We start from the raw sequence: 26,887 nt of genomic DNA, 5'->3' as shown, positions 1-26,887 counted from the left end.
TGCAGTTGAAACTTTCTTGCTATTGCACAACACTTAATATAATAATTTTGGAACCCGATTTGGACCAACTTGAAAACTGGGCACATAATCAAAAATCTAAGTACATGTTTGGATTCAGCCTATCAAAGAACCCCAAGAATTCAATTTTTGTTTAAACCAAGCTAAGTTTAATTTTGGACCCTTTGGACTTTAATGTAGACCAATTTGAAAACAGGACCAAAAATTAGGAATCGGAATACAGTTAGATTTGGCATATCAAAGAACCCAAATAATTTATTTTTTGATGAAATCAAACAAAGTTTAATTTTGGACCCTTTTGGCTCCTAATTCGTTGGGACCAAAACTCCCAAAATCAATCCAAACCTTCCTTTTGTGGTCATAGACCTTATGTTTAAATTTCATGGATTTCTATTTACTTTTACTAAAGTTAGAGTGCGAAAACAAAAAGTCTTCGACGACGAATTGTTGCGGTCGTATAAAAACCATGAGAGTAACCCTTCAATGTAATGACTACACATGAAATGAGGGATCAACTTCATGTGATAAAATCTTTTGTTTTGTTGTTAAAACCACTTCTTAGAACAAAAGGGCACATCAGTATCTTTCTTTTAAAGAACCTTTCCCTGCTAACTATACTGGTATTATATGATCAAATCATGTCCATTTATTTTGTTATATTCCAGGACTTATATCTTCTTTATTATTAAAAGTATAGTGGCCTCCTCATTTAGAATGTACTTAGTACTCCTTTCCGAAAAAATAGAGAACATTTCTGGATAAGGGAACTAGGTACTGCAATGCCATATGGTTGCAATGATAATGTCAAAGGGGTAGGAAATTTTTCAAGTCCATCCTGCAGTGATGTTAACGTAATGAGTTTATTTAAAACTACCTTACGAAACCAACGTAGTCATGGACAAAAACGTTACCATCGGCCTAATGTAAAATCTTCAAAATCGAGATCGGCCTCTGGAAGCTTTAATGACCTTCTTTCTCATCTACATCATCCGTTAGGGTTACATTACATTAGAATTATTCATTTTTTTACTGCCGGTTAGTTTTCAAAAATGTTTGAGAGATGATGCACTTGACAAAGGAGGCACCAATACATTTTCTCCAGTATACAGACTTGTCAGTATAATTTGTGATGTAGCTCTTTTCCGTCTCTTTAAACCAGAAAGATCGGAACCTTTACATCAGGAAAAGAGGAAATTCCTTCCTGTTTACTTTACCAATAGAGGAATTGATGCTATCAACATCAGCAACGTTCTACATCACAATGAGGTAACATCTAAAATTCCTATTAATTTTCAAAATCAGTCTGTTCCTATTGTATCCTACAATTACACCAAAACCATTGAACCCAAAATATTTAACTATAAACAAGCATTACAGGACCTTGATTTAGAACAATACCTTAAACCAGATGCTCCGCAGGGCGTAGCTTTATACGACCGCAGAGGTTGAACCCTGAACGGTTGGGGCAAGTATGGACACAACATTCAAGCTGGATTCCGCTCTAAATTTGGATTGTGGTTAAATAGTTGACACAGCATAGGTTTCTGACACAGAATGAATGTATTCAAATGAACTTAAAATTTTTGTTTTCTCTTAGAGCAATTCACTATGCTGTTGAATATTAATCCTCTCAAAAAAATGTTTGAAGAAATTTTCTTTTTATCTATGAAATTTCAAATGAGAAAAATTGAACCCAATTTTTTAATCACATCCCCCTTTCCCTTATTCCAAAACTAATTTCAATTAAAATATTCTAATGGAGTTTGCAACAATTACTACTCATTTAAATACATCATAAAATATTAAGATGTAAAAAAACTGCTTGTTATCACTGAATGGTAAAGATTATTTAAATTTATCAGTTGGTAGTAAAAAGTGACATTGTTTATTGTAAATAACAAAGATTTAAGTTGATTCTGGACAAAGAAAGATAACTCCAATTAAAAAAATTCTTGCAGATATTTCTTGCTTACTATACTGGACAAAGAAAGATAACTCTTAATTAAAAAAAATTTTGCTGTTTCACAATATTGTGAAATTAGATATTTCTTGCCATTGCACAATACTGTGCAATTGAAAAGACTTGCTATTGCACAATACTTAATATAATAATTTTAGATCCTGATTTGGACCAACTTGAAAACTGGGCCCATAATCAAAAATCAAAGTACATGTTTAGATTCAGCATATCAAAGAGGCCCAAGAATTTAATTTTTGTTAAAATCAAACTTAGTTTAATTTTGGACCCTTTGCACTTTAATTTAGACCAATTTTAAAACTGGACCAAAAATTAAGAATCTACATACACAGTTAGATTTGGCATATCAAAGAACCCCAATTATTCAATTTTTGATGAAATCAAACAATGTTTAATTTTGGACCTTGATTTGGGCCAACTTGAAAACTGGGCCAATAATTAAAAATCTAAGTACATTTTTAGATTCAGCATATCAAAGAACCCAAAGGTTTCAATTTTTGTTAAAATCAAACTAAGTTTAATTTTGGACCCTTTGGACCTTAATGTAGACCAATTTGAAAACGGGACCAAAAATTAAGAATCTACATACACAGTTAGATTCGGCATATTAAAGAACCCCAAGTATTCAATTTTGATGAAATCAAACAAAATTTAATTTTGGACCCTTTGGGCCCCTTTTTACTTAACTGTTGGGACCAAAACTCCCAAAATCAATACCAACCTTCCTTTAATAGTCATAAACCTTGTGTTTAAATTTCATAGATTTCTATTTACTTATACTAAAGCTATGGTGCGAAAACCAAGAAAAATGCTTATTTGGGTCCCTTTTTGGCCCCTAATTCCCAAACTGTTGGGACCGAAACTCCCAAAATCAATACCAACCTTTCTTTTGTGGTCATAAACATTGTGTTTAAATTTTATTGATTTCTATTTACTTTAACTAAAGTTATTGTGCGAAAACCAAGAATAATGCTTATTTGGGCCCTTTTTTGGCCCCTAATTCCTAAACTGTTGAAACCAAAACTCCCAAAATCAATCCCAACCTTTCTTTTGTGGTCATAAACCTTGTGTCAAAATTTCATAGATTTCTATTAACTTAAACTAAAGTTATAGTGCCAAAACCAAGAAAATGCTTATTTGGGCCCTTTTTGGCCCCTAATTCCTAAAATGTTGGGACCAAAACTCCCAATTCAATACCAGCCTTCCTTTTATGGTCATAAACCTTGTGTTAAAATTTCATAGATTTCTATTCACTTTTACTAAAGTTAGAGTGCGAAAACTAAAAGTATTCGGACGACGACGACGACGACGACGACGACGACGACGACGACGACGACGACGACGCCAACGTGATAGCAATATACGACGAAAATTTTTTCAAAATTTGCGGTCGTATAAAAACCTCTGACATGTGACTGTTCCTACTCACCTTACAATAACAGCCCCTCTTCTTAATACATGGTTAGATTAAGCATATATCAAAGAACCCCATATATACAATTTTTTTGTTGAAATTAAACAAACTTTAATTTTGGACCCCAATTTGAACCAACTTGAAAACTGGGTTTATAATAAAAAATCTAAATACATGTTTAGATTCAGCATACCAAAGAACCCCAATAATTCAATTTTTGTTGAAATCAAAAAAAGTTTAATTTTGGACCACAATTTGGAACAACTTGAAAACTGGGCCAATAATCAATAAATAGTTGACACAAAACAGGTTTCTGACACATAATGAATGTGGTCTAAGAACTTAAAATTAAAAACTTAAAATTTCCAATTGGACATTAATTTACCTATAATGGTTTAATATCCAATATCTAAATACATGGTTAGATTCGGCATATCAAAGAACCCCAATAATTCGATTTTTGATGAAATCATATAAAAAAGTTCAATTTCGGACCCTTAGGACCTCAGTGTGGACCTATTTGATATCGGACCCAAACATCAAAAATCTAAAAACATGGAGAGATTAAGCATATATCAAAAAATCCCATATATACAATTTTTGTTGAAATCAAACAAAGTTTAATTTTGGACCCAAATTAGAACCAACTTGAAAACTGTGCCTATAATCAAAAATTCTCAGTACATGTTTAGATTCAGCATATCAAAGAACCTAAGAATTCAATTTTTGTTGAAATCAAACAAAGTTTAATTTTGTATCCTGATTAAGACCAACTTGAAAACTGGGCCAATAATCAACAAGATGCTCCGCAGGGCGCAGCTTTATACGACCGCAGAGGTTGAACACTGAACGGTTGGGGCAAGCATGGACACACCATTCAAGCTGGATTCAGCTCTTAATTTGGATTGTGATTAAATAGTTGACACAGCATAGGTTTCTGACACAGAATGAATGTGGTCTAATCAACTTAAAAAAATTTTTTTGCCTTTGAGCATCTCACTATGTTGTTGATTATTAATCCTCTCAAAAAATGTTTGAAGAAATTTTCTTTTTATTTATGAAATCTGAAATGAGAAAAATTGACCCCCCCCCCCCCCCCAATTTTTTTTCAAAAAATACAGGTAATTCTTAGGTGAAATTCTAATTAACCTTGATTGTTATAAAAACACATTATTTATCAAAACATCTATTGTTATTTGCAAGTGGGAATAGAAGGAATAGTATTTTTAAAAAGTGGGAATAGGAGGAAGACACCCGCTCACCTTGGTATATATGAATCAAACAAAGGAAGCTGACAGTTCATGACAAAATTGTGTTTAGGTGATTGTGATGTGTTTGTACATCTTACTTTACTGAACATTCTTGCTGCTTACAATTATCTCTATCTATAATGAACTTCTCCGTGTACTTTCAGTGGGAAATGTTAGTAAAAATTTACAAATTTTATGAAAATTGTTAAAAATTGTTTATAAAGGACAATAACTTCTTAGGGGGTCAATTGACCATTTTGGTCATTTTGACTTCTTTTTTAGTCTTAAATTGCTGTACATTATTGCTGTTTACAGTTTATCTCTATCTATAATAATATTCAAGATAATAACCCAAAACAGCAAAATTTCCTTAAAATTACCAATTTAGGGGCAGCAACCTAACAACGAGTTGTCCGATTCATCTAAAATTTCAGGGCAGATAGATCTTGACGAGAAAAACAATTTTACCCCAGTCAGATTTGCTCTAAATGCTTTGGTTTTTGAGTTATAAGCCAAAAATTGCATTTTACCCCATGTTCTAATTTTAGCCGTAGTGGCCATCTTGGTTGGTTTGCCCGGTCACAAAACACAATTTTTAAACAAGATAGCCTAATAATGATTCTGGCAAAGTTTGGTAAAATTTGGCCCAGTAGTTTCAGAGGAGAAGATTTTTGTAAAAGTTAACGAAGATTTAGAAAAATGGTTAAAAATGGACTATAAAGGGCAATTACTCCTAAAGGGGTCAACTGACCATTTTGGTCATGTTGACTTATTTGTAAATCTTACTTTGCTGAACATTATTGCTGTTTACAGTTTATCTCCATCTATAATAATATTCAAGATAATAACCAAAAACAGTAAAATTTCCTTATAATTACCAATTTAGGGGCAGCAACCCAACAATTGGTTGTCTGATTCATCTGAAAATTTCAGGGCAGATAGATCTTGACCTGATTAACAAATTCACTTTGTCAGAATTGCTCTAAATGCTTTGGTTTTTAAGTTATAAGCCAAAAACTGCATGTTACCCCTATGTTCTATTATAAGCCATGGCGGCCATCTTGGTTGGTTGGCTAGGTCACAAAACACAGTTTTTAAACTAGATACATCAATGATGATTGTGGCCAAGTTTGCTTTAATTTGGCCCAGTAGTTTTAGAGAAGATTTTTGTAAAAGTTAAAGACGACGGACGACGGACGCCAAGTGATGAGAAAAGCTCACTTGGCCTTTTAGGCCAGGTGAGCTAAAAAAAGTGCTTGTTATCACTAAATGGTAAAGATTGTTTCAATTTATCAGTTGGTAGTAAAAGTGAAAATACATTTAAGTTGATTCAACTATTATTCTGGACAATGAAAGATAACTCCAATTAAAAAATTTCTTGCTATTGCACAATATTGTGCAACTAGATATTTCTTGCTATTGCGCAATACTGTGCAATTGAAAATACTTGCTATTGCACAATACTGTGCAATTGAAGATTTCTTGCTATTGAACAATACTGTGCAATTGAAAATTTCTTGCTATTGCACAATACTGTACAATTGAAAATGTCTTACTATTGCTGGATACTGTGCAATTGAAAATTTCTTGCTATTGCACAATACTTAATATAATAATTTTGAATCCTGATATGGACCAACTTTAAAACTGGGCGCACAATAAAAAATCTAAGTACATGTTTAGATTCAGCATATCAAATAAGCCAAAGAATTTAATCTTGTTAAAATCAATTTTTTGGACCCTTTGGACCTTAATGTAGACCAATTTGAAAACGGGACCAAAAATTAAGAATCTACATACACAGTTTGATTAGGCATATCAAAGAACCCCAATTATTAAATTTTTGATGAAATCAAACAAAGTTTAATTTTGGACCCCGATTTGGACCAACTTGAAAACTGGGTCAATAATCAACCAGATGCTCCGCAGGGCGTAGCTTTATACGACCGCAGAGGTTGAACCCTGAACGGTTGGGGCAAGTATGGACACAACATTCAAGCTGGATTCAGCTCTAAATTTGGATTGTGATTAAATAGTTGACACAGCATAGGTTTCTGACACAGAATGAATGTGTTCTAATGAACTTAAAATTTTTGTTTTCTCTTACAGCAATTCACTATGCTGTTGAATATTAATCCTCTCAAAAAAATGTTTGAAGAAATTTTCATTTTATTTATGATATTTCAAATGAGGAAATTGAACCCAATTTTTTAATCACATCCCCCTTTCCCTTATTCCAAAACTAATCTCAATTAAAATTTCTAATGGAGTTTGCAACAATAACTACTCATTTAAATACATCATAAAATATTAAGATATAAAAAAACTGCTTGTTATCACTGAATGGTATAAAGATTATTTTAATTTATCAGTCGGTAGTAAAAAGTGAATATACATTGTATATTGTATATAACAAAGATTTAAGTTGATTCTGGACAAAGAAAGATAACTCCAATTTAAAAAAAATCTTGCAATTGCACAATATTGTGCAATTAGATATTTCTTGCTTACTATTCTGGACAAAGAAAGATAACTCTAATTAAAAAAAAATGCTATTTCACAATATTGTGTAATTAGATATTTCTTGCCATTGCGCAATACTGTGCAATTGAAAAGACTTGCTATTGCACAATACTAAATATAATAATTTTAGATCCTGATTTGGACCAACTTGAAAACTGGGCCCATAATCAAAAATCTAAGTACATGTTTGGATTCAGCATATCAAAGAACCCCAAGATTTCAATTTTTGTTAAAATCAAACTAAGTTTAATTTTGGACCCTTTGGACCTTAATGTAGACCAATTTGGAAACGGGACCAAAAATTAAGAATCTACATACACAGTAAGATTCGGCATATCAAAGAACCCCAATTATTCAATTTTTGATGAAATCAAACAAAGTTTAGTTTTGGACCCTTTGGGCCCCTTATTCCCAAAATGTTGGGACCAAAACTCCCAACATCAATCCCAACCTTCCTTTTATTGTCATAAACCTTGTGTTTAAATTTCATTGATTTTTCTTTACTTATAATAAAGAAATGGTGCGAAAACCAATAAAAATCCTTTTTTTAGCCCCTTTTTGGCCCCTAATTTCTTTACTGTTTGGATCATAACTCCCCAAATCGATCCAAACCAACCTTTTGTGTTCATAAACTTTGTGTATAAATTTCATAGATTTCTATTCACTTATACTAAAGTTATTGTGCAAAAACCAAGAAAATGCTTATTTGGGCCCTTTTTGGGCCCTTATTCCTAAACTGTTGGGACCAAAACTTACAAAATCAATCCCAACCTTCCTTTAATGGTCATAAACCTTGTGTTTAAATTTCATTGATTTCTATTCACTTAAACTAAAGTTATAGTGCGAAAACCAAAAGTATTCTGACGACGACGACAATGACGCAGACGACGACGACGACGCCAACGTGATACCAATATTCGACCAAAAAATTAAAATTTTTGCGGTTGTTTAAAAACATATCATTTGACAAAGATGAGATTTTTGCGAATCATAAGTCCTTCATGGCTTCTATGAACATTGCATTGAACAACAAATCGGAGGACTTACCTTGTTTGTATTGGATACCTAAACTTCACAAAATTCCGTACAAACAACGGTACATTGCCGGCTCATCTGCATGTTCTACTTAAGAGTTGTCCATCAGATTGACTAAAATTCTGTCCGCATTTAAAGAAGGTCTTTTCCAGAGATACTGTGAAACTGTTTACTCGCGTAGTGATATTAACCATATGTGGATTCTAAAAAACTCTAAAGAACTTTGAGATAATTTTAAATCTCGGTCTTTTTCTGAAATTAGTTCTATTAAAACTTTTGATTTTTCAACCTTGTATACAACCATTCCACATGTGAAATGGAAAAAAAAAACGTCTAAAAGAAATAATCCACAATGCTTTTCATCATAAAAATGGTAGCATACGCTATAAATTTATCACTTTGGGATACTATAAGGCATATTTTGTTAATAAGGAATAAAAGGGTAAAACATACTACACAGAGGAACAAGTGATCAGTATTCTGGATTTTCTTATTGACAACATATTTGTTGAATTTGGAGGCGACTTTTTCAACAAATTGTTGGCATTCCTATGGGAACGAACTGTGCACCTCTCCTTGCCGACCTCTACTTATTTTCATATGAATCGGAGTTCCTTCAGACACTTGTCAAAAACAAGAAGATCAAAGAAGCCAGGTCATTTAATTTCACTTTCAGATATATAGGTGATGTTCTTTCCATTAACAATCCGAATTATTTCTGATTGGGTTCCATTAATATACCCACCAGAACTTGAAATTAAAGAGACTACAGACACGGCTTTCTCCGCCTCATTTTTAGACTTATACCTCGAATTTGGGATACACAGTCATCTCAGTACCACAATCTATGACAAACGAGATGATTTTAATTTTGAAATTATCAATTTCCCCCACCTTAGTAGTAATATACCAACTTCATCTGCATATGGTATATACATTTCCCAACTTATTCGGTATTGAAGAGCTTGCAGCTCCTATTCAGACTTTGTAAAACGTCACCAGTGTCTGAGCAGAAAGTTGATGAACCAGAGGTATGTCACAGAACGTCTTGTCCTTTTTCTAAAAAAACGTTCACCGGAAGATACCAAGAAATTGTTGATAAATATTCCGTATCAACTTCACAAATAATACAAGATGGTCTTGAAGTATAGATTTTGCGTACTGACGTTGGTTATCATCTTAATAACGTGTTGTAGTATTCTTTTATTTGTCTTTATTAATATTATTTTTACTGTTAAGTCAGTTTTTTGAGATATTCATTTGACGTGAAACTGTTCTTATGTATCCCGTCATGCTTTGAACCACACAATTATTTTATTTAATTAGTATTACTTTTACTGTTAAATCTGTTTTTTTTGTTATATCTACTTGACGTGACTCTGCATTTATGTATGCTATCATACTTTGAACGATAAAATTATTTTATGTCTACCTATGCGAATTTCAAACGCGCGATTTTACACCAGTACTGAAAACCTTCCATCCTTTACGGGTAGACTTTCCAAAGATAAATAAAGTCGTATAAGATAACCAAAATGAGTATGTTTAATTTGATGTATGCCTTTTTGAGCTTCTTCGTTACATTTGTTGTTTTTACAGTGATTAAGATGATAACACAATAATGACTGCTGTACCCCTATTTTTGACATTTTTACTCTTTGGGAATGTTTGTTTTGTTCATGCATCGTTAACAATGTAATGGAATTTGATGCGACTGTCATACAAGTGAGAGGTTTAGTTAGCTATAAAACCAGGTTCAATCCACCATTTTCTACATTAGAAAATTCCTGTACCAAGTGAGGAATATGACAGTTGTTATCAATTTGTTTGATGTGAATGGACTTTTGATTTTTGCCTCTTGATTTTGGATTTTCCTTTTTGAATTTTCCTCGGAGTTCAGTATTTTTGTGTTTTTACTTTTTCAAAAAGTTGTTTTAAATACATTGTACAATGAATATTTTCCCCTTATAAGTTAATAAATTCTGTTGTTTTAAAGTAAATGTTTAGTGTTTATTCATTAAAATGTAGACTGTAAAATAAGTATGAGGGAATAATCAGACTCAATGGGGCAAAATCATCTTATTTTAGGGAGGGGAGGGGGGGTGTTACAACAAAGGTAAATTTTAAACAAAAAATATATTTATGTTAATTGGCGAAAAAAATAATAAAGTGGCGAAAAATATATTGTTTTGACGAAAAGGGTGGCGAAAAAAAATAATTGACCCAGGGGAAACCCTGTTAAGGTCCAATATTAAAAATCTAAATACATGGTTAGATTCAGCATATTGAAGAACCCCATATATTCCATGTTTGTTGAAATCAAACAAAGTTTAATGTTTTACCCTTTGGACCTATACAGTTCGTCTGCAACTCTTCATATTTAAGGAAAAGGATGTGGGAATTGGTTCAAGGAAGAATTTAGTGTTTTATATATAGGAAAACAATTACACAATGAGGTCACATATTTACAAACTTCTTTAATAGAAAATAACGCTGACCAGTTGTCCACTGGAAACCTCTTATTTGAATCAATGATAAGCTTTGGCAGTTCAGTAACAGACCCAAAGTTATTAGTAACAGATATGTCAAACACCTTGATAACATCAACCCCAATTAGAAACTCTTCTGTGAACCGTACTTTTCGTAATCTTTAAAAATCTAGATCATTACAACCTAGATTTGCAAAAAGAAGTAATCGATTTAAAACAAATGGTTGAATCAATTATCAAAACAATCCATTCAAAGTCTCCCTCTTTCAAAAATTGTTAATACGTCAACACAAACTGTAAGTGTTTCTACTCAGACAGAAAAACAGGAAAAGACAATTAAGACCCGGCATACTTCGATGCACATTGAATATAGAATTGTTTAAACACAGATCTACAAACCCATTGGATTTTAAAGAAAAACGTTTTGACTCTCCTCCACATAATGTAATAGACTACCAACCAAAACGAAAACCTCAAAAACCTGAATCAAGTAAAACAGAATTTGGATCAACAGATTACTCAAATGACAATACTGTTCCCATTCCCAATCGTATCACTGGTGAAAACAACAAAACCACACTTATAATTAGGAGTTTCATTTTATAAAGGGTATTCAACCCTGTGGTCTACAAAACACTGAGGTATGTACCAACAGAGGAGCCAACATAGATAGACTGATAGATGTACTACAAAAGAAGGATATGTCAACATACAGAACAATTATTATCCATATTGGTGGAAATGACTTAGTTCATGGCGAGAATCTCCAAAGCATAAGAGATAATTACGATACTCTTTTATATTTACTGAATATTAAATGTCACCCACATTGTAAATTTGTAGTTTCTTGAATTCTACCAAGAAATCGACTTCATATGCATTACCCGAATGAAATGCCGAAAGACCTATGTGAAAAGTTTAATCTACAATTTATTGATCATACAAACATGTTTTATGATAATCTTTCTTATTCTTTTTTTCATCATGATGGGATTCATTTGTCAAAAAAGGGCCATCAGCGTTCCTAAGATCAGTCAATATGCATGTTAGTATATTAAAACGTAAAGATCAATCAGATAGGTACTGTGTTCACTGTGGTGAACCAAATCATAATTCAAAATCATGTAGACATGGTAGAAAGGTTCTATGTCACTCTTGTAACAATTTTGGTCACAAAGATGAATTTTATAATAAGGGTGATGGCAAAGAGGACAAAGCCCTACAAAATCAAATTTTTAAAAATTCTTTTGAAATTTTAAACCACATATGTCAAGAATGTAATAATATTTTCTGCACATGTCTCTATTGTATTAAGAATTTAGGTAATCAGAAATTGGAATCCAGCTGTTCAAAATCTTTTTACCAATTATCTAAGCATAAGGATGTAATTAATAACTCTGATAAAATGACATCAGCATTAAATCAAGTTGATACAACCTCTCAGCAGGTACCAGACCTATCCATATCTTTGCCATTTCGAGTTCCTCAAGACATAATGTACAAAACAAACACTTTTGTAATACAAGTCAGTGAGGACACTTTTAGTATTGAGGATTTTTTAATATATTTATTTACTTATTATATAATATGTGTATCATGTTTATGTGTTATTGACAATACTTATCTTATTGATAAGGATACAGAAAATGATGATCTTATAACATATGGATTTAAGAAATGCAAAGGTCTTAAAATATGTTCCCACAATGTGAATAAATTGGAATGCAAGTTTGATGAGATTAGACACAATCTAATGTCCACTCAAAATCCACCAGATATAATTGGTTATTGCGAAGACGTTACCCGCGATGTTCGTACATGTAAGCGTAACATAACGTAGCGAATATTTCGTAACGTTCAAACCAAAACTTCGACTGAAACGTTGGTTTTAAGCATGTGCGACATTCTTGTAAGACTCCGCAAAATCGACGGTGCGTTTTAAATACTTATCGAAAATTGATGTACTTTAGATTTTTGAAAAATTAAGAAAAATAACATTTTAAAAAATAATAAAATTCGACCATTATAAGAGCTCAGATAAGCAAACAATTGACGTAAATTTCAGTTGAGATCGTTTTTACGTCAAAAAATGGCGGTGCGACAACCTTGTAAGCCTTTGAAAAATCGCTTATAAATTACCATATATCATTTTTCAGGATATTTGTCTTTAAATTCATAAAATTAAGCAAAATAACATTGATGTAGTAATTACAAATACTAACCTTTTTCCTTTTAGATAAATGTTTTTGATTCTCAAATCTGGAATACCATTTTTTTTTCTCCCGCGGGACAGATTTGCCCTTTTAGTATGGAACACTTTATTTTTTCTATGACGTCATCAAAACGTCATAGAAAATGCATAAAAGATGAAGGAACCTTTTTGTTAAATAATGGAAAAAATCGTTTTTCAAAATATTAAATAGTTTAGACGAAAATCACATTTTAGTGGTTACAATAACTGAAATTTGTTACGCGGGACAGACTAAAAATAGCCGTTTTTCAAAACTGAAGCTTGTCGCATGCAGCATAAAACATAGTTTCAACAAATATTTTTCTTTTTTATTTAAAAAAAAACGTTTTTGTTCAAATTGCGTACAATAGCAATGAATATGATATCATAAAATATAATATTTGGACTTGCATCATGTCAACTACACCGATTTTCCAATGCGGTACGAACATCGCGCGTAACGTCGAAACTTTTGGGTAAAAATACTTCTGATAGAGAAATAGATATACCTGGATATATTTATATATTTTACAAAGGAAAGATAGACTAACGGATAGTGGGGGTGGTTGGGCTGTCTATCTAACAGAAACCACCTCCTTTTCTAGAAAAAAATATTTTGAAAAAAGTAATATTGAAACTATGTGGTTTGAAGTTTAACCCAGCTATAAGAACTCTTTTTTATAAAAGACAGGGTTAAAAAACTATCAAGGAAAAAAAATAGATTCCACAACTTTAAATTTCTAAAAGATTATTACGAATCAAAACATGGACACATGCACCTCACAAAAATAATCTAGAAATAAATAATGAGGCATTTCAAACTGGTCAAATAGTTTGCAACAATCCGACCAATCATCAATAAGTGTAACTTTACTACGAGACGCATTGAGAGATTACTGGATCTAATTTTCAAACCGTTATTGAAGACGCATCACTTTTATATTCAAGATAGTAAAGATTTCATTAATAAATTAGTTGCACAAGGTCAAGAAAAATTGCCAATGATGTGACTTCAAAAAACACAAATATGAAGATTGATAACTTAAAAGAAACAGTTATCAATGCATTAAAATCAGTTGACAGAGAAGAATATACTTTAAAAAAATTTAACAATAAAGATTTAACGGCATTTGTTAAATTAATACTATTAAACAATGAATTTGAATTAAATGGACAATTACCAGGCAGATTTGCATAGTCGTTGTGAGACACCGTGATCTTCTGGTGTTACATAATGATTAAATGCGGCTCCTTCAGCCAACATACGTTCTCAACCAAATGCAAGACTTTACACCATCTTTAATATTTATAAAAAGTGCATGTTGGAGAACATATATAATTAATAGACGCTCATATGATACTTATGTATAACATTGTTTTAAAGTTGATTTGACAAATGCCGTTAAATCCTTTTTTGGGGGAATATTTTAAGTATACTATTGTGTGTCAACTGATTCTTATGCTTTGATAACAGTTTTTTTTTTCAGTTATCAATCTTCATATTTGTGTACATTGACAATACATCATATGCAATAAGAATGCATTATATTTTGACCTGGTGCAACTCTATTTTATTAAGGTCTTAAAGACCTTATTGTTTTTCTAATGTTTTTTTTTCTTTTTTTTCATCCAGCATTTTTTTTTGGCAGGCCCTCCTTCCGCTTCTATTGGAGTTATCAATACCAAAATAGAACCATCGATAGACTAGATGCTCCGCAGGGCACAGCTTTATACGACCGCAGAGGTTGAACCCTAAACGGTTGGGGCAAGTATGGACACAACATTCAAGCTGGCTTTAGCTCTAAATTTGGATTGTGATTAAATAGTTGACACGTACAGCATTGGTTTCTGACACAGAATGAATGTGGTCTAATGAACTTATAATTTGTGTTTTCTCTTGGAGCAATTCACTATGCTGTTGAATATTAATCCTCTCCAAAAAATGTTTAACGACATTTTCTTTTTATTTATGATTTGAAATGAGAAAAATTGACCCTCCCCAATTTTTTTTTCACATCCCCCTTTCTCTTATTCCAAAACTGATTTCAATTCAAATTTCTAATGGAGTTTGCAACAATAATTGCTCATTTAAATACATCATAAAATATTAAAATATAAAAAAAATTGCTTGTTATCACTGAATCACTGTCAAGATTGTATTGGTAGTAAAAGTGAAAATACATTGTACATTGTATAAAACAAAGATTTGAGTTGATTCAACTAATATTCTGGACAAAGAAAGATAACTCCAATTGAAAAATTTCTTGCTATTGCACAATATTGTGCAATTATATATTTCTTGCTTTTGCACAATACTGTACAATTGAAGATACTTGCTATTGCACAATAATGTACATTTGAAGATTTCTTGCTATTGAACAATACTGTGCAATTGAAAATTTTTTGCTATTGCACAATACAGTACTGTACAATTGAAGATTTCTTGCTATTACTGAATACTGTGCAACTGAAAATTTCTTGCTATTGCACAATACTTAATATAATAATTTTGAATCCTGATTTGTACAAACTTGAAAACTGGGCCCATAATCAAAAATCTAAGTACATGTTTAGATTCAGCATATCAAAGAAGCCAAAGAATTTAATTTTTGTTAAAATCAAATTTATTTAATTTTTGACCCTTTAGACCTTAATGTAGACCAATTTAAAAACGGGACCAAAAATTAAGAATCTACATAAACAGTAAGATTTGGCATATCAAAGAACCCCAATTATTCAATTTTTGATGAAATCAAACAAAGTTTAATTTTGGACCCCAATTTGGACCAACTTGAAAACTGGGTCAATAATCAAAAATCTGAGTACATTTTTAGATTCAGCATATCAAAGAACTCCAAGAATTCAATTTTTGTTAAAATCAAACTAAGTTTAATTTTGGACCCTTTGGACCTTAATGTAGACCAATTTTGAAAACGGGACCAAAAATTAAGAATCTACATACACAGTTAGATTCAGCAAATCAAAGAACCATAATTATTAAACTTTCGATGAAATCAAACAAGGTTTAGTTTTGGACCCTTTTGGGCCCCTTATTCCCAAACTGTTAGGACCAAAACTCCCAAAATCAATCCCAACCTTCCTTTTAAGGTCATAAACCTTGCATTTAAATGTCATAGATTTCTATTAACTTATACTAAAGTTATGGTGCAAAAACCAAGAAAAATGATTATTTGGGCCCCTTTTTGGTCCCTTATTCCTAAACTGTTGGGATCTCAACTTCTAAAATCAATCTCAACCTTCCTTTAATGTTCATAAACCTTGTGTTTAAATTTCATTGATTTCTATTTACTTAAACTAAAGTTATAGTGTGAAAACCAAGAAAATGCTTCTTTGGGCCCTTTTTGGCCCCTAATTCCTAAACTATTGGGACCAAAACTGATAAAATCAATATCAACCTTCCTTTTATGGTCATATACATTGTGTTTAAATCTCATAGATTTCTATTTACTTAAACAGTAAACTAAAGTTACAGTGCGAAAACCAAAAATATTCGAACGACGACGACAACGCCAACGTGATACAAATATACGACCAAAAAATTAAAATTTTGGCGGTCGTATAAAAACATCAGAAAATCATTTTGAAATTTTCATGCTTTGCATTGACTTTGTAATTTTCATAACTTCTATTTATAAAGTTGATATTGCATCATTTTTGGCACTTTGCCTAAAGGGGTCATCTGATATATCACATTGAAGGATTCAATAAACTCTCCTTAAAAATTAAAGTTTTGAACCTCTTTTTCATTCCAGGGAGAAGGGTGGTGTCATCTAGTGCAAAAATTCAAATTTCTGAGATGGTAAGGTTGTCACATATCAAATGAAAGAACATAAAGCGTACATTTCAAATTTCAAATTGACGTCCCTAAAAAATTGATTGAATGGGGTCTTTGAGTGCAAAAAATAAATTTTCTTTTACGAAATGGTTGTTGTATATCAAATTAAAGGTTATGATGTGTACATTTGAAATATCAAATTCCCGACCTCCAAAAACTAAATGGGTGGGATTATTAAATGCAAAAATCAAACTTTTTAGAACATGGCGTTGTCGCATATCAAATAAAGCTCATCTAACCTGTGTTACATATATCATACTTCCGATCTCAAAAATGAAGGCGGATGAGGTCATTATGTAAAAAGTGAAAAGTTTCAGAACGTATGCTTGTCGTATATCAAACAAAAAGTCGTACAAAGTACATTACGAAAACATCACTTTTACAGGAAAGACCTTTCAATTGTTTTACAAACAATTGAGATACTAGTTAATGAAGTCTTTAGTATCCACAATATAAAAGTAATGCCTTTTCAATATAGATAGTTTTCAAAATAATTTCAGGATTCTTTAATTGCGTTTCGTAGTAGAGTTACACTAGTCTTATTGATGATTGGTCGGTAAGAAATGTTTATGTTGCCAACTATTTGACCAGTTTGAAATGCCTTATCAATTTTTCCAAATTGATTTTATGAACTTTTTCAAGAAGTTACATGTGTTTTGATTCGTTATTATTCTTAAAGAAATTCAAAGTTTGTAAATCTATTTTATTTTCCTTGATAATTTTTTAACATTATCTTTTATAGATTTGACAACAATGTAGCTGGTTCATTTATTTTTTAAGTAATGATTACCGTTAAGGAAACTTGTTCCTGCTTTGATATAATCCATATTTATACAATTACTGTTGTGTTATTTCTATTGGCTTTAGATATTTAAATGTTATCATTATGATATTATGATTTAGTTCTATTAGAGCTTTTCGTTCTAATTTTGAGAAATTGTCCCTTAACTGTTTAACCTTCGTTGTTGATATATCTAATTTTGTGTCAATTAATCATTATAATATGACAACATAGTTAAACTTTATTATTTCAGGCGTTCAAATGGCTTACAAAAGCCTTATACAAGCTCTTAATTATAAACTTTTCTATCTGATTGACATTTATGGGATTGTAATGGTGTATTAACGATATAAGCTTCTCTAAAAGGCTCAGAGCAAACTCCAAGCATGCCTGGAGGAAGCTCACTAGAATAAATATATGTCCCCTTAATGAGCAAAATTATTTAAAAGATTTAAAAAAAGTGCACCTTTTCAACATATTGAATTTGAAAATGATCTATCTGTTTGTATTGAAATGTGGTACAACATTTTTAATAACATTTTAAATAAACATGCCCCTATTGTGAAAAAGAGGGTAAAAAAGACAGACAGCCTGAATGGTACAATAAAGAAATCTCATATGCAAGAAAAATGAGAAATAAATATCACTCACTGGGAATGTGGGCTGAATATAGATTCTGGAAAAACAGAACAAAACATATCATTGAAACATTTAAACAGAAAAATTATAATGATATGATAAAAGACTCAAAAGATTCTATAACACTATGGAAATTATTCACAGACTAAATCCATCTAATCCACCAAAACCACATGAACTTATTACAACTGGAGACCATAAAACAACAGATCATAAAGAAATTGCTAATACGTTCAATAATTATTTCACCTCGTGTGTTGAAAAATTAAGGCATAGTAGGGCACCAAGCGACTCAAATTTTAATACTCTGACAAACTGTACAAATGAAAATCTTGAAAAAAAAAGCATAATAAATTCATCATTCCTCAAGTAAAAGTTTCAGAACTATTTGCTGAAATAACTATACTAGATGTTAAGACATCTTCTGGTTCTGACAATATAGATCCAAAGATTTTAAAACTGAGTGCTCCTTTCATAGCATCTTCCTTAACATGCATTTCTAATGGATTGATACTGGTATTTATCCATCTGTTTTTAAAAAATGCCAAAGTAGCTCCAATTTTCAAATCTGGTAAAAAAAATGTAGCTAGCAATTACTGATCTGTTTTGCCAACATTATCGAAATTAATAGAGAGACATGTATCTAAACATCTGTATAAATATTTGACAAAGTTTGATATTTTACACCCTTCCCTATCTGGTTTTAGACCCAACCATTCATGTCAAACTACCCTCATTAGTATTATTGATAAATGGCTACATGAAATGAATAATGGAAATATCAATTTGGCAGTCCTTTTGCATTTTAAAAAAGCTTTTGATGTTGTTGATCATATAATTATATGTAAAAACTTCTAATTCATGGCTTCCATGAAGATACTGTTGATTTTTTTAAAATCATATTTTAGTGAAAGAACACAGCAAATCCATATAAATAATCCGTTTTCTGATAAAAATTTATAAATGTTGGTGTTCCACACGGCTCAATACTTGGTCCCATTATGTTTGTTTTGTTCATAAATGACCTTCCATTACACATCAAAAACTGCCATACAGACTTGTATGCTAATGACACAACTATGCATACATCAGGAAAGACTATTGCCATACAATTAAAAGTACAAGATGATCTCCAATGTGTTGAAAATGGTGTCATGAAAATAGCTTGTTCATAAATTCTGATAAGAGGAAATGTATGGTTATAGGTACAAGACAAAGGCTGCGTTTAAATCGAGCATAACCAGTATTAACTATTGAGAATAATATTCTTCAAAAATCATCAATAGAAAAACTTTTAGGTGTTAGAATTGACTCTTATCTGTCCTGGACAGGCGATATCAATTACTTATGTTCATCAATTTCATCTAGACTTCTTTAACTCTTTAAAATCAAGAAATTTCTAAATATTGATCTAAGAAAATTATTTTATAATGGTTATATTCTCCCACTGATAGATTATTGTTGTATTATTTGGAGTGGTTGTTTCTAAAAATGAGCTAGTCAGAATAATAAAATTGCAGAAAAGGGCTGCAAGACTTATTTTAGATGCTGACCCACTTTCATCATCGGCTCCTCTGTTTAAACAGCTTGGGTGGATGACAGTAGAGAACAGAATCTCATACCACAAATCAGTTTTGATGCAGAAATGCCTTAAGAATGAAGCCCCTGTATATTTCACTAAAAAACTTAAAGAAATGCCAGAAATAAACCAATATTGTTTGAAAAATTAACAAGTTCCAAAAGCCAAAACAGAGCTTTATAAGAAATCTTTTATATATTCAGTATCTATTTTATGGAATAACTTACCAATATCCCTGAAAAAATCAACCTCAAGTACAAACTCATCAAAAAAAGATTAAAACAAATACTTGTTGGAACATTAAGAAGCTGTGCCTTTTTTATATGCATAATAATTTACACACACTTACTCATACTTATGATAAAGAATTATTATTATTAATGTAGACAAATTTGAAAACGGGACAATACTGTGCAATTGAATATGTCTTGCTATTGGGCAATATTGTGCAATTAGATATTTCTGGCTATTGCACAATACTGTGCAATTGAAGATTTCTTGCTATTGCGCAAATCTGTGCAATTGAAAATTTCTTGCTATTGCACAATATTATGCAATTGAAGATTTCTTGCTATTGCGGAATAATGTGCGATTGAAAATTTCTTGCTATTGCACAATACTTAATATAATAATTTTGGACCTCGATTTGGACCAACTTGAAAACTGGGCCCATCATCAAAAATCTAAAGTTCATGTTTAGATTCAGCATATCAAAGAACCCCAAAAGTTCAATTTTTGTTAAAATCAAACTAAGTGTAATTTTGGACCCTTTGGACCTTAATGTAGACCAATTTGAAAACAGGACCAAAATTTAGGAATCTAAATACACGGTTAGATTTGGCATATCAAAGAACTTCAATAACTCATTTTTTGATGAAATCAAACAAATTTTAATTTTGGCCCCTTTTGGCTCCTTAATCCTAACTGTTGGGACCAAAACTCCCAAAATCAATCCCAATCTTCCTTTTATGGTCATGAACCTTAAATTTATATTTATTTAATCTAAAGTTATAGTGCGAAAACCAAATGTCTTCGGACAACGACACCAACGCCAACCCCAACTTCATACCAATATAAGACCAAAAATTTTTCAATTTTTGCGGTCGTATAATAATATTCAAGATAATAACCAAAAGCTTTCTTAAAATTACCAATTCAGAGGCACATTGCTTAAATGGTTTGAAAATTTCAGGGTAGATAGATCTTGACCTAATGAACAATCATATCCTGTGAGATTCAGAGGCACATTGCTTAAATGGTTTGAAAATTTCAGGGTAGATAGATCTTGACCTAATGAACAATCATATCCTGTGAGATTTGCTCTTATTGATTGGGTTTTTATTTCTAGCCATAACGGCCATCTTGGTTCAAGGGCGGGGTCATCGGACACTTTTTGAACAAGATACCCTAATGCTGATTGTGGACAAGTTTGGTTTAATTTGTCATAGTGGTTTTAGAGAAGATTTTTTTAAAAGATTACAAAAATTTACGAAAAGTTGTTAAAAAATTGACTGTAAAGGGCAATTACTCCTAATTTTGGTCATGTTTGACATATTTGTAAATCTTACTTTGCTGAACATTATTGCTGTTTACAGTTTATCTCCATCTCTAACTTATAATGGAAGAGACCCCCTTTTGAGTTGTCTTCCATTATTATTACAGGATCAATTATAGGAATTTGTAAACACTATTTGACCCAGGTATCTTCACTGACAAGTTGCATATCTGGTAGCATGTACTGATGAATTTAACCAAGGTATTTTCACTTCCAGGTACCAGTTTATTTTAAATTCAAATGTGACACCCAACTACTTTCATCATGACATCATTACATGAAATATGCATAGTATCCAAGAGGTCGATAGAGTATAACCATGGTTACAAATCTTTTAGCATGAACTGTTGAATTTAACCTAGGTATTTTCATTGACCAGTTACATATCTTGTAGCATGTACTGATGAATTCAACTCAAATATTTTCCCTTACCAGTTACATATCTAGTAGCATGTACTGATGCGTCTGTTGTAACATTACGGTTGATAACTTCATTGTAGCTGCCTTGAAGATTAAATGAATGGTAGTTCCTAGGAAGCTGTGTAGAAACATCATATACAGCATATATCCTTTCATCTCCAGCAAGTTCCATTTTAACTATTTTATCAGCATCAGGCTTCAATGTGAGCTTGATTTCCTGAAGTTAAAGATTATAATAAATGACAATGCCATGAAAAACCCGACCAAAAGACAAAAAAGTCTATAAAAGAGGCATCTCAGAAAACTAAAGAATGAACAAAAAAAGCGTGACTGAAAAACAAAATGTAATCTTTGGTTTTCAAGAACGGCGAACTTTTAAATTTGAGAAAATGACAAACAGCCAGACTATGAAGCAAGAATATTCTCCGAAAATGACAGAGTTCAACTATCTTCCAAAAAATTTCATACGTTATGGAATAGCTGTTATACAGATGATATTGAATGTGTTCCTTATGTCTTGACTACAATCCCCTTACCTTTTCACGAATGTTACCTACCGAATTTGACTTTTTACAGATTTGTATTTACATGAGCAACACCAAGAATGCCACATGTGGTGCAGGATCTGCTTCCCCTTCCGGAGTACCTGAGATCAACCCCAGTTTTTTGGTGGGTCATGTTGCTCAAGCTTTAGTTTTTTATGATGTGCCCTGTGTACTATTATTTGCCAGTTGGCCTTTTACTTGTTAGTCATGGCATTGTCAGTTTATTTTGAGTTTGACTGTCCCTCTGGTATCTTTTGCCCCTCTTTTATGACAACATACACACTCTTATGTTGGTAAATATACATGTCAAGTATAAACTTTAAAATCATAATGGTTCTCAAGATATAGAGCATACAAGATCTTTACAATAGGACATAAGGTTGATAACCGAAACCAAAGTTTTTGACCTTGACCTTTGTACAAGGAAGTTGTACATAATGACGCATCCTCTTGATATTCGCTTCACCGGTAATCTGTACCGGTGTGAAAGCCAATTAACCCTTTCCCTTTCAGGTATTTTAGACCTTTACCTATGGAAAAGACACTATCAAAGTTTAAATCAATACTGCATTCGCATTAATGGTCATTCACATGCCATGTTGGGCTCAAATCAAAGATAATCGGTAAAATATTCAACAAAATTAATTTTGAAGATAATTATAATCCCGGTACCTGTGATAAGTATGCTGGTGGACCTTTCGTCCCCGAGTGAATCACCAGCCCAGTAGTCAGCATTTCGGTGTTGACACGAATATCAATTATGTTGTCATTTTTATAAATTTCCTGTTTACGAAACTTTGAATTTTTCGAAAAACTAAGGATTTTCTTATCCCAGGCATAGATTACCTTAGCCATATTTGGCACAACTTATTTGGAATTTCGAATCCTCAGGTTCTTCAACTTTGTATTCGTTTGGACTATAACTTTTTTGATATGAGCGTCACTGATGAGTCTTATGTAGACGAAACGCGCGTCTGGTGTACTAAATTATAATCCCGGTACCTTTGATAACTATTTACACCACTGGGTCGATGCCTCTGCTGGTGGACCTTTCGTCCCCGAGGGTATCACCAGCCCAGTAGTCAGCACTTAGGTGTTGACATGAATATCAATTATGTGGTCATTTTTATAAATTTCCTGTTAACAAAACTTTGAATTATACGAAAAACTAAGGATTTTCTTATCCCTGGATATTAAGATATAAGATTATATCTTATTCTGGACAAAGAGAGATAACTCCAATGCAGCATTTTATATTGGCAAATTTTCAATGGAATTTATTAATAATAAAGTTTTTGGCAAATTTCCAATATACATAACTGAAGAGCAGTTTAGGTAAGATATTAAAATGAGTTTCAATTACCAACCTTACACATTTTTAATTATGTTTTGTACTTAAGTAATTGTCCATTAACCTGGAAACCCTTTTCTCGCCTTTTTTGCCCCTTATTCCTTAACGGTTAGAGCCATAACTACCAAAGACAATTCTTACCATCCCTTTGTGGTATTCCTATATTCAAAATCTAAATACATGGTTAGATTCGTCATATCAAAGAACCCCAAGAAATTCAATTTTCGATGAAATCAAATAAAGTTTAATTTTGGACCATTAAGACCTCAATATGAACCAATTTGATAACTGGTCCTAAATACTAAAAATCTAAATACATGGTTAGATTCAGCATATTAAAGAACCCCGTATATTGAAATTTTGATGAAATCAAACAAAGTTTAATTTTGGACCCCGATTTGTACCAACTTTGGACCAACTTGAAAACTGAGCCCATAATCAAAAAACTAAGTACATGTTTAGATTCAGCATATCAAAGAAGCCCAAGAATTCAATTTTTGTTAAAGTTTAATTTGACCCATTGGACCTTAATGTAGACCAATTTGAAAACGGGACCAAAAATTAAGAATCTAAATACACGGTTAGATTTGCTATATCAGAGAACCCCAATAGTTCAATTTTTTATGAAATCAAACAATGTTTAATTTTGGCCCCTTTTGGCCCATTATGCATTGGGGCCAAAACTCCCAAAATCAATCCCAACCTTCCTCTTATGGTCATAAACCTTGTGTTTCAATTTCATAGATTACTATTTACTTGTACTATAGTAATGGTGCGAAAACTAAGAAAAATGTTTATTTGGGCCCCTTTTTAGCCCCTAATTCCTTAACTGTTGGGACTTCAACTCCCAAAATCAATCCCAACATTCCTTTTGTGTTCATAAACCTTGTGTTTAAATTTCATTGATTTCAATTGACTTATACTAAAGTTATTGTGCGAATACCTAGAATAATACTTATCAAGTGTTGTATAAATTGACATTGATTTTACATATAACCTTATTTTTTCCCAAATTAAGTTAAGAGAGAGGGTTGGGTAGGAGCGTCAGTAAAATAACTATATGAATTAAATTTTTATCTTTCATTGAACTTTTGATGTCCCTAACACACAATTTATTGTCTGGAAACTAGAAAAATACTTATTTTTGCCCCCTTGTTCCTAAACTGTTAATTGGGACCATAACCCCAAAAATTAATCCCAAACTTCCTTTTGTGGTTTCAAACCTTGTGTTTAAATTTCATAGAGATCCATTAACTTAAACTTAAGTTATTGTCCAGAAACTAAGTGCCAGTTGAACATGCACACCTTACAAATATGATACTCCAAATGGGTAGACCTATTGCATACAGTATAAAAAAAAACATACCAAAACACAAAAACTTAAGATTCATGAAAATGAGGTCAAGTTGGACATGTACACCTTACAATTCTTCAATACACCAAATATACTAGACCTATTGCTTATTCCGAGATATGGACTTGACCACAAAATTTAACCTTGTTCACTGATCCATAAAATGAGGTCGATGTCAAGTGAAAACTGTCTGACGGGCATTAGACCTTTGAGGTATGCACCTACCAAATATATTTATCCTATTACTCATAAAAAGAGAAAAATTAACATTACAAGAAGAAATTTTCTTTTTAATTTCTGAATTCTGAAATGAAAAAAAATTGCCCACCCCTATTTTTACTCCCTCCTCAACTAATTTCTTTTCATTTAACTCTCCATCCCCCTCCCTTTTTTCCAAATAAAATTATCCACAGGGCGCAGCTTAATACAACCACAGAGGTCAAACTCTGAACAGTTGGGGCAAGTATGGATACAACATTCAAGCTTGATACGGCTCTGAATTTGGATTGTGAACCCCAATAATTCAAATTTTGATGAAATCAAAACTAGAGGCTCTAGAGAGCCTGTGTCGCTCACCTTGGTATATGTGAATTAAACAAAGGAAGCAGACAGTTCATGACAAAATTTGTTTAGGTGATTGTGATGTGTTTGTACGTCTTACTTTACTGAACATTCTTGCTGCTTACAATTATCTCTATCTATAATGAACTTGTGTGTGTAGTTTCAGTGGAAAATGTTAGTAAAAATGTACAAATTTTATGAAAATTGTTAAAAATTGATTATATAGGACAATTACCTCTTAGGGGGTCAATTGACCATTTTGGTCATTTTGACTTATTATTGAGTCTTAAATTGCTGTACATTATTGCTGTTTACAGTTTATCTCCATCTATAATAATATTCAAGATAAAAACCAAAAACAGTAAAATTTCCTTAAAATTACCAATTAAGGGGCAGCAACCCGTTAATGGGTTGTCTGATTCATCTGAGAATTTCAGGGCAGATAGATCCCGACCTGAAAAACAATTTAACCTGATGTCAGATTTGCTCTAAATGCTTTGGTTTTTGAGTTATAAGCCAAAAACTGCATTTTACCCCTATGTTCTATTTTTAGCCGTAGCGAACATCTTGGTTGGTTTGCCCGGTCACAAAACACAATTTTTAAACTAGATAGCCTAATAATGATTCTGGCTATACTTGGTAAAATTTGGCAGAGAAGTTTCAGAGTAGAAGATTTTTGTAAAAGTTAACTAAGATTTATGAAAAATGGTTAAAAATTGACTATAAAGGGCAATAACTCCTAAAGGGGTCAACTGACCATTTTGGTCATGTTGAATTATTTGTAAATCTTACTTTGCTGAACATTATTGCTGTTTACAGTTTATCTCCATCTATAATAATATTCAAGATAATAACCAAAAACAGTAAAATTTCCTTAAAATTACCAATTTAGGGGCAGCAACCCAACAATGGGTTGTCTGATTCATCTGACAATTACAGGGCAGATAGATCTTGACCTAATAAACAATTTAACCCATGTCAGATTTGCTCTAAATGCTTTGGTTTTTGAGTTATAAGCCAAAAACTGCATTTTTCCCCTATGTTCTATTTTAAGCCATGGGGGCCATCTTGGTTGGTTGGCCGGGTCAAAAACACAAATTTTAAACTAGATACATCAATGATGATTGTGGCAAAGTTTGGTTTAATTTGGCTCAGTAGTTTCAGAGGAGAAGATTTTTGTAAAAGTTAACGACAGACGACAGACGACGGACGACGGACGCCAAGTGATGAGAAAAAGTTTAATTTTGGACCCGTTTGTCCAAACTGTTGGGACCAAAACCCCTCAAATCAATGCCAACCTTCCTTTAAT

General features: G+C 32.1%; 1 protein-coding gene across 1 annotated transcript in view; it reads right to left on the bottom strand.

The window, feature by feature from the left end:
* LOC134721348 (GPI transamidase component PIG-T-like) overlaps window positions 1-26,887 on the bottom strand; it is a 191,649-nt gene that overhangs the window by 41,957 nt on the left and 122,805 nt on the right. Inside the window, exon 7 of the mRNA XM_063584288.1 lies at window positions 21,780-21,984. Coding sequence (XP_063440358.1) covers window positions 21,780-21,984 — 205 coding nt within the window. The remainder of the gene's footprint in view (window positions 1-21,779; window positions 21,985-26,887) is intronic.

This window comes from Mytilus trossulus, chromosome 6 (assembly GCF_036588685.1).
Source record: "Mytilus trossulus isolate FHL-02 chromosome 6, PNRI_Mtr1.1.1.hap1, whole genome shotgun sequence".
NCBI lineage: Eukaryota > Metazoa > Mollusca > Bivalvia > Mytilida > Mytilidae > Mytilus > Mytilus trossulus.
The sequence above is the reverse complement of the archived record's forward strand: the minus strand, read 5'-3'. Positions and strand labels throughout refer to the sequence as shown.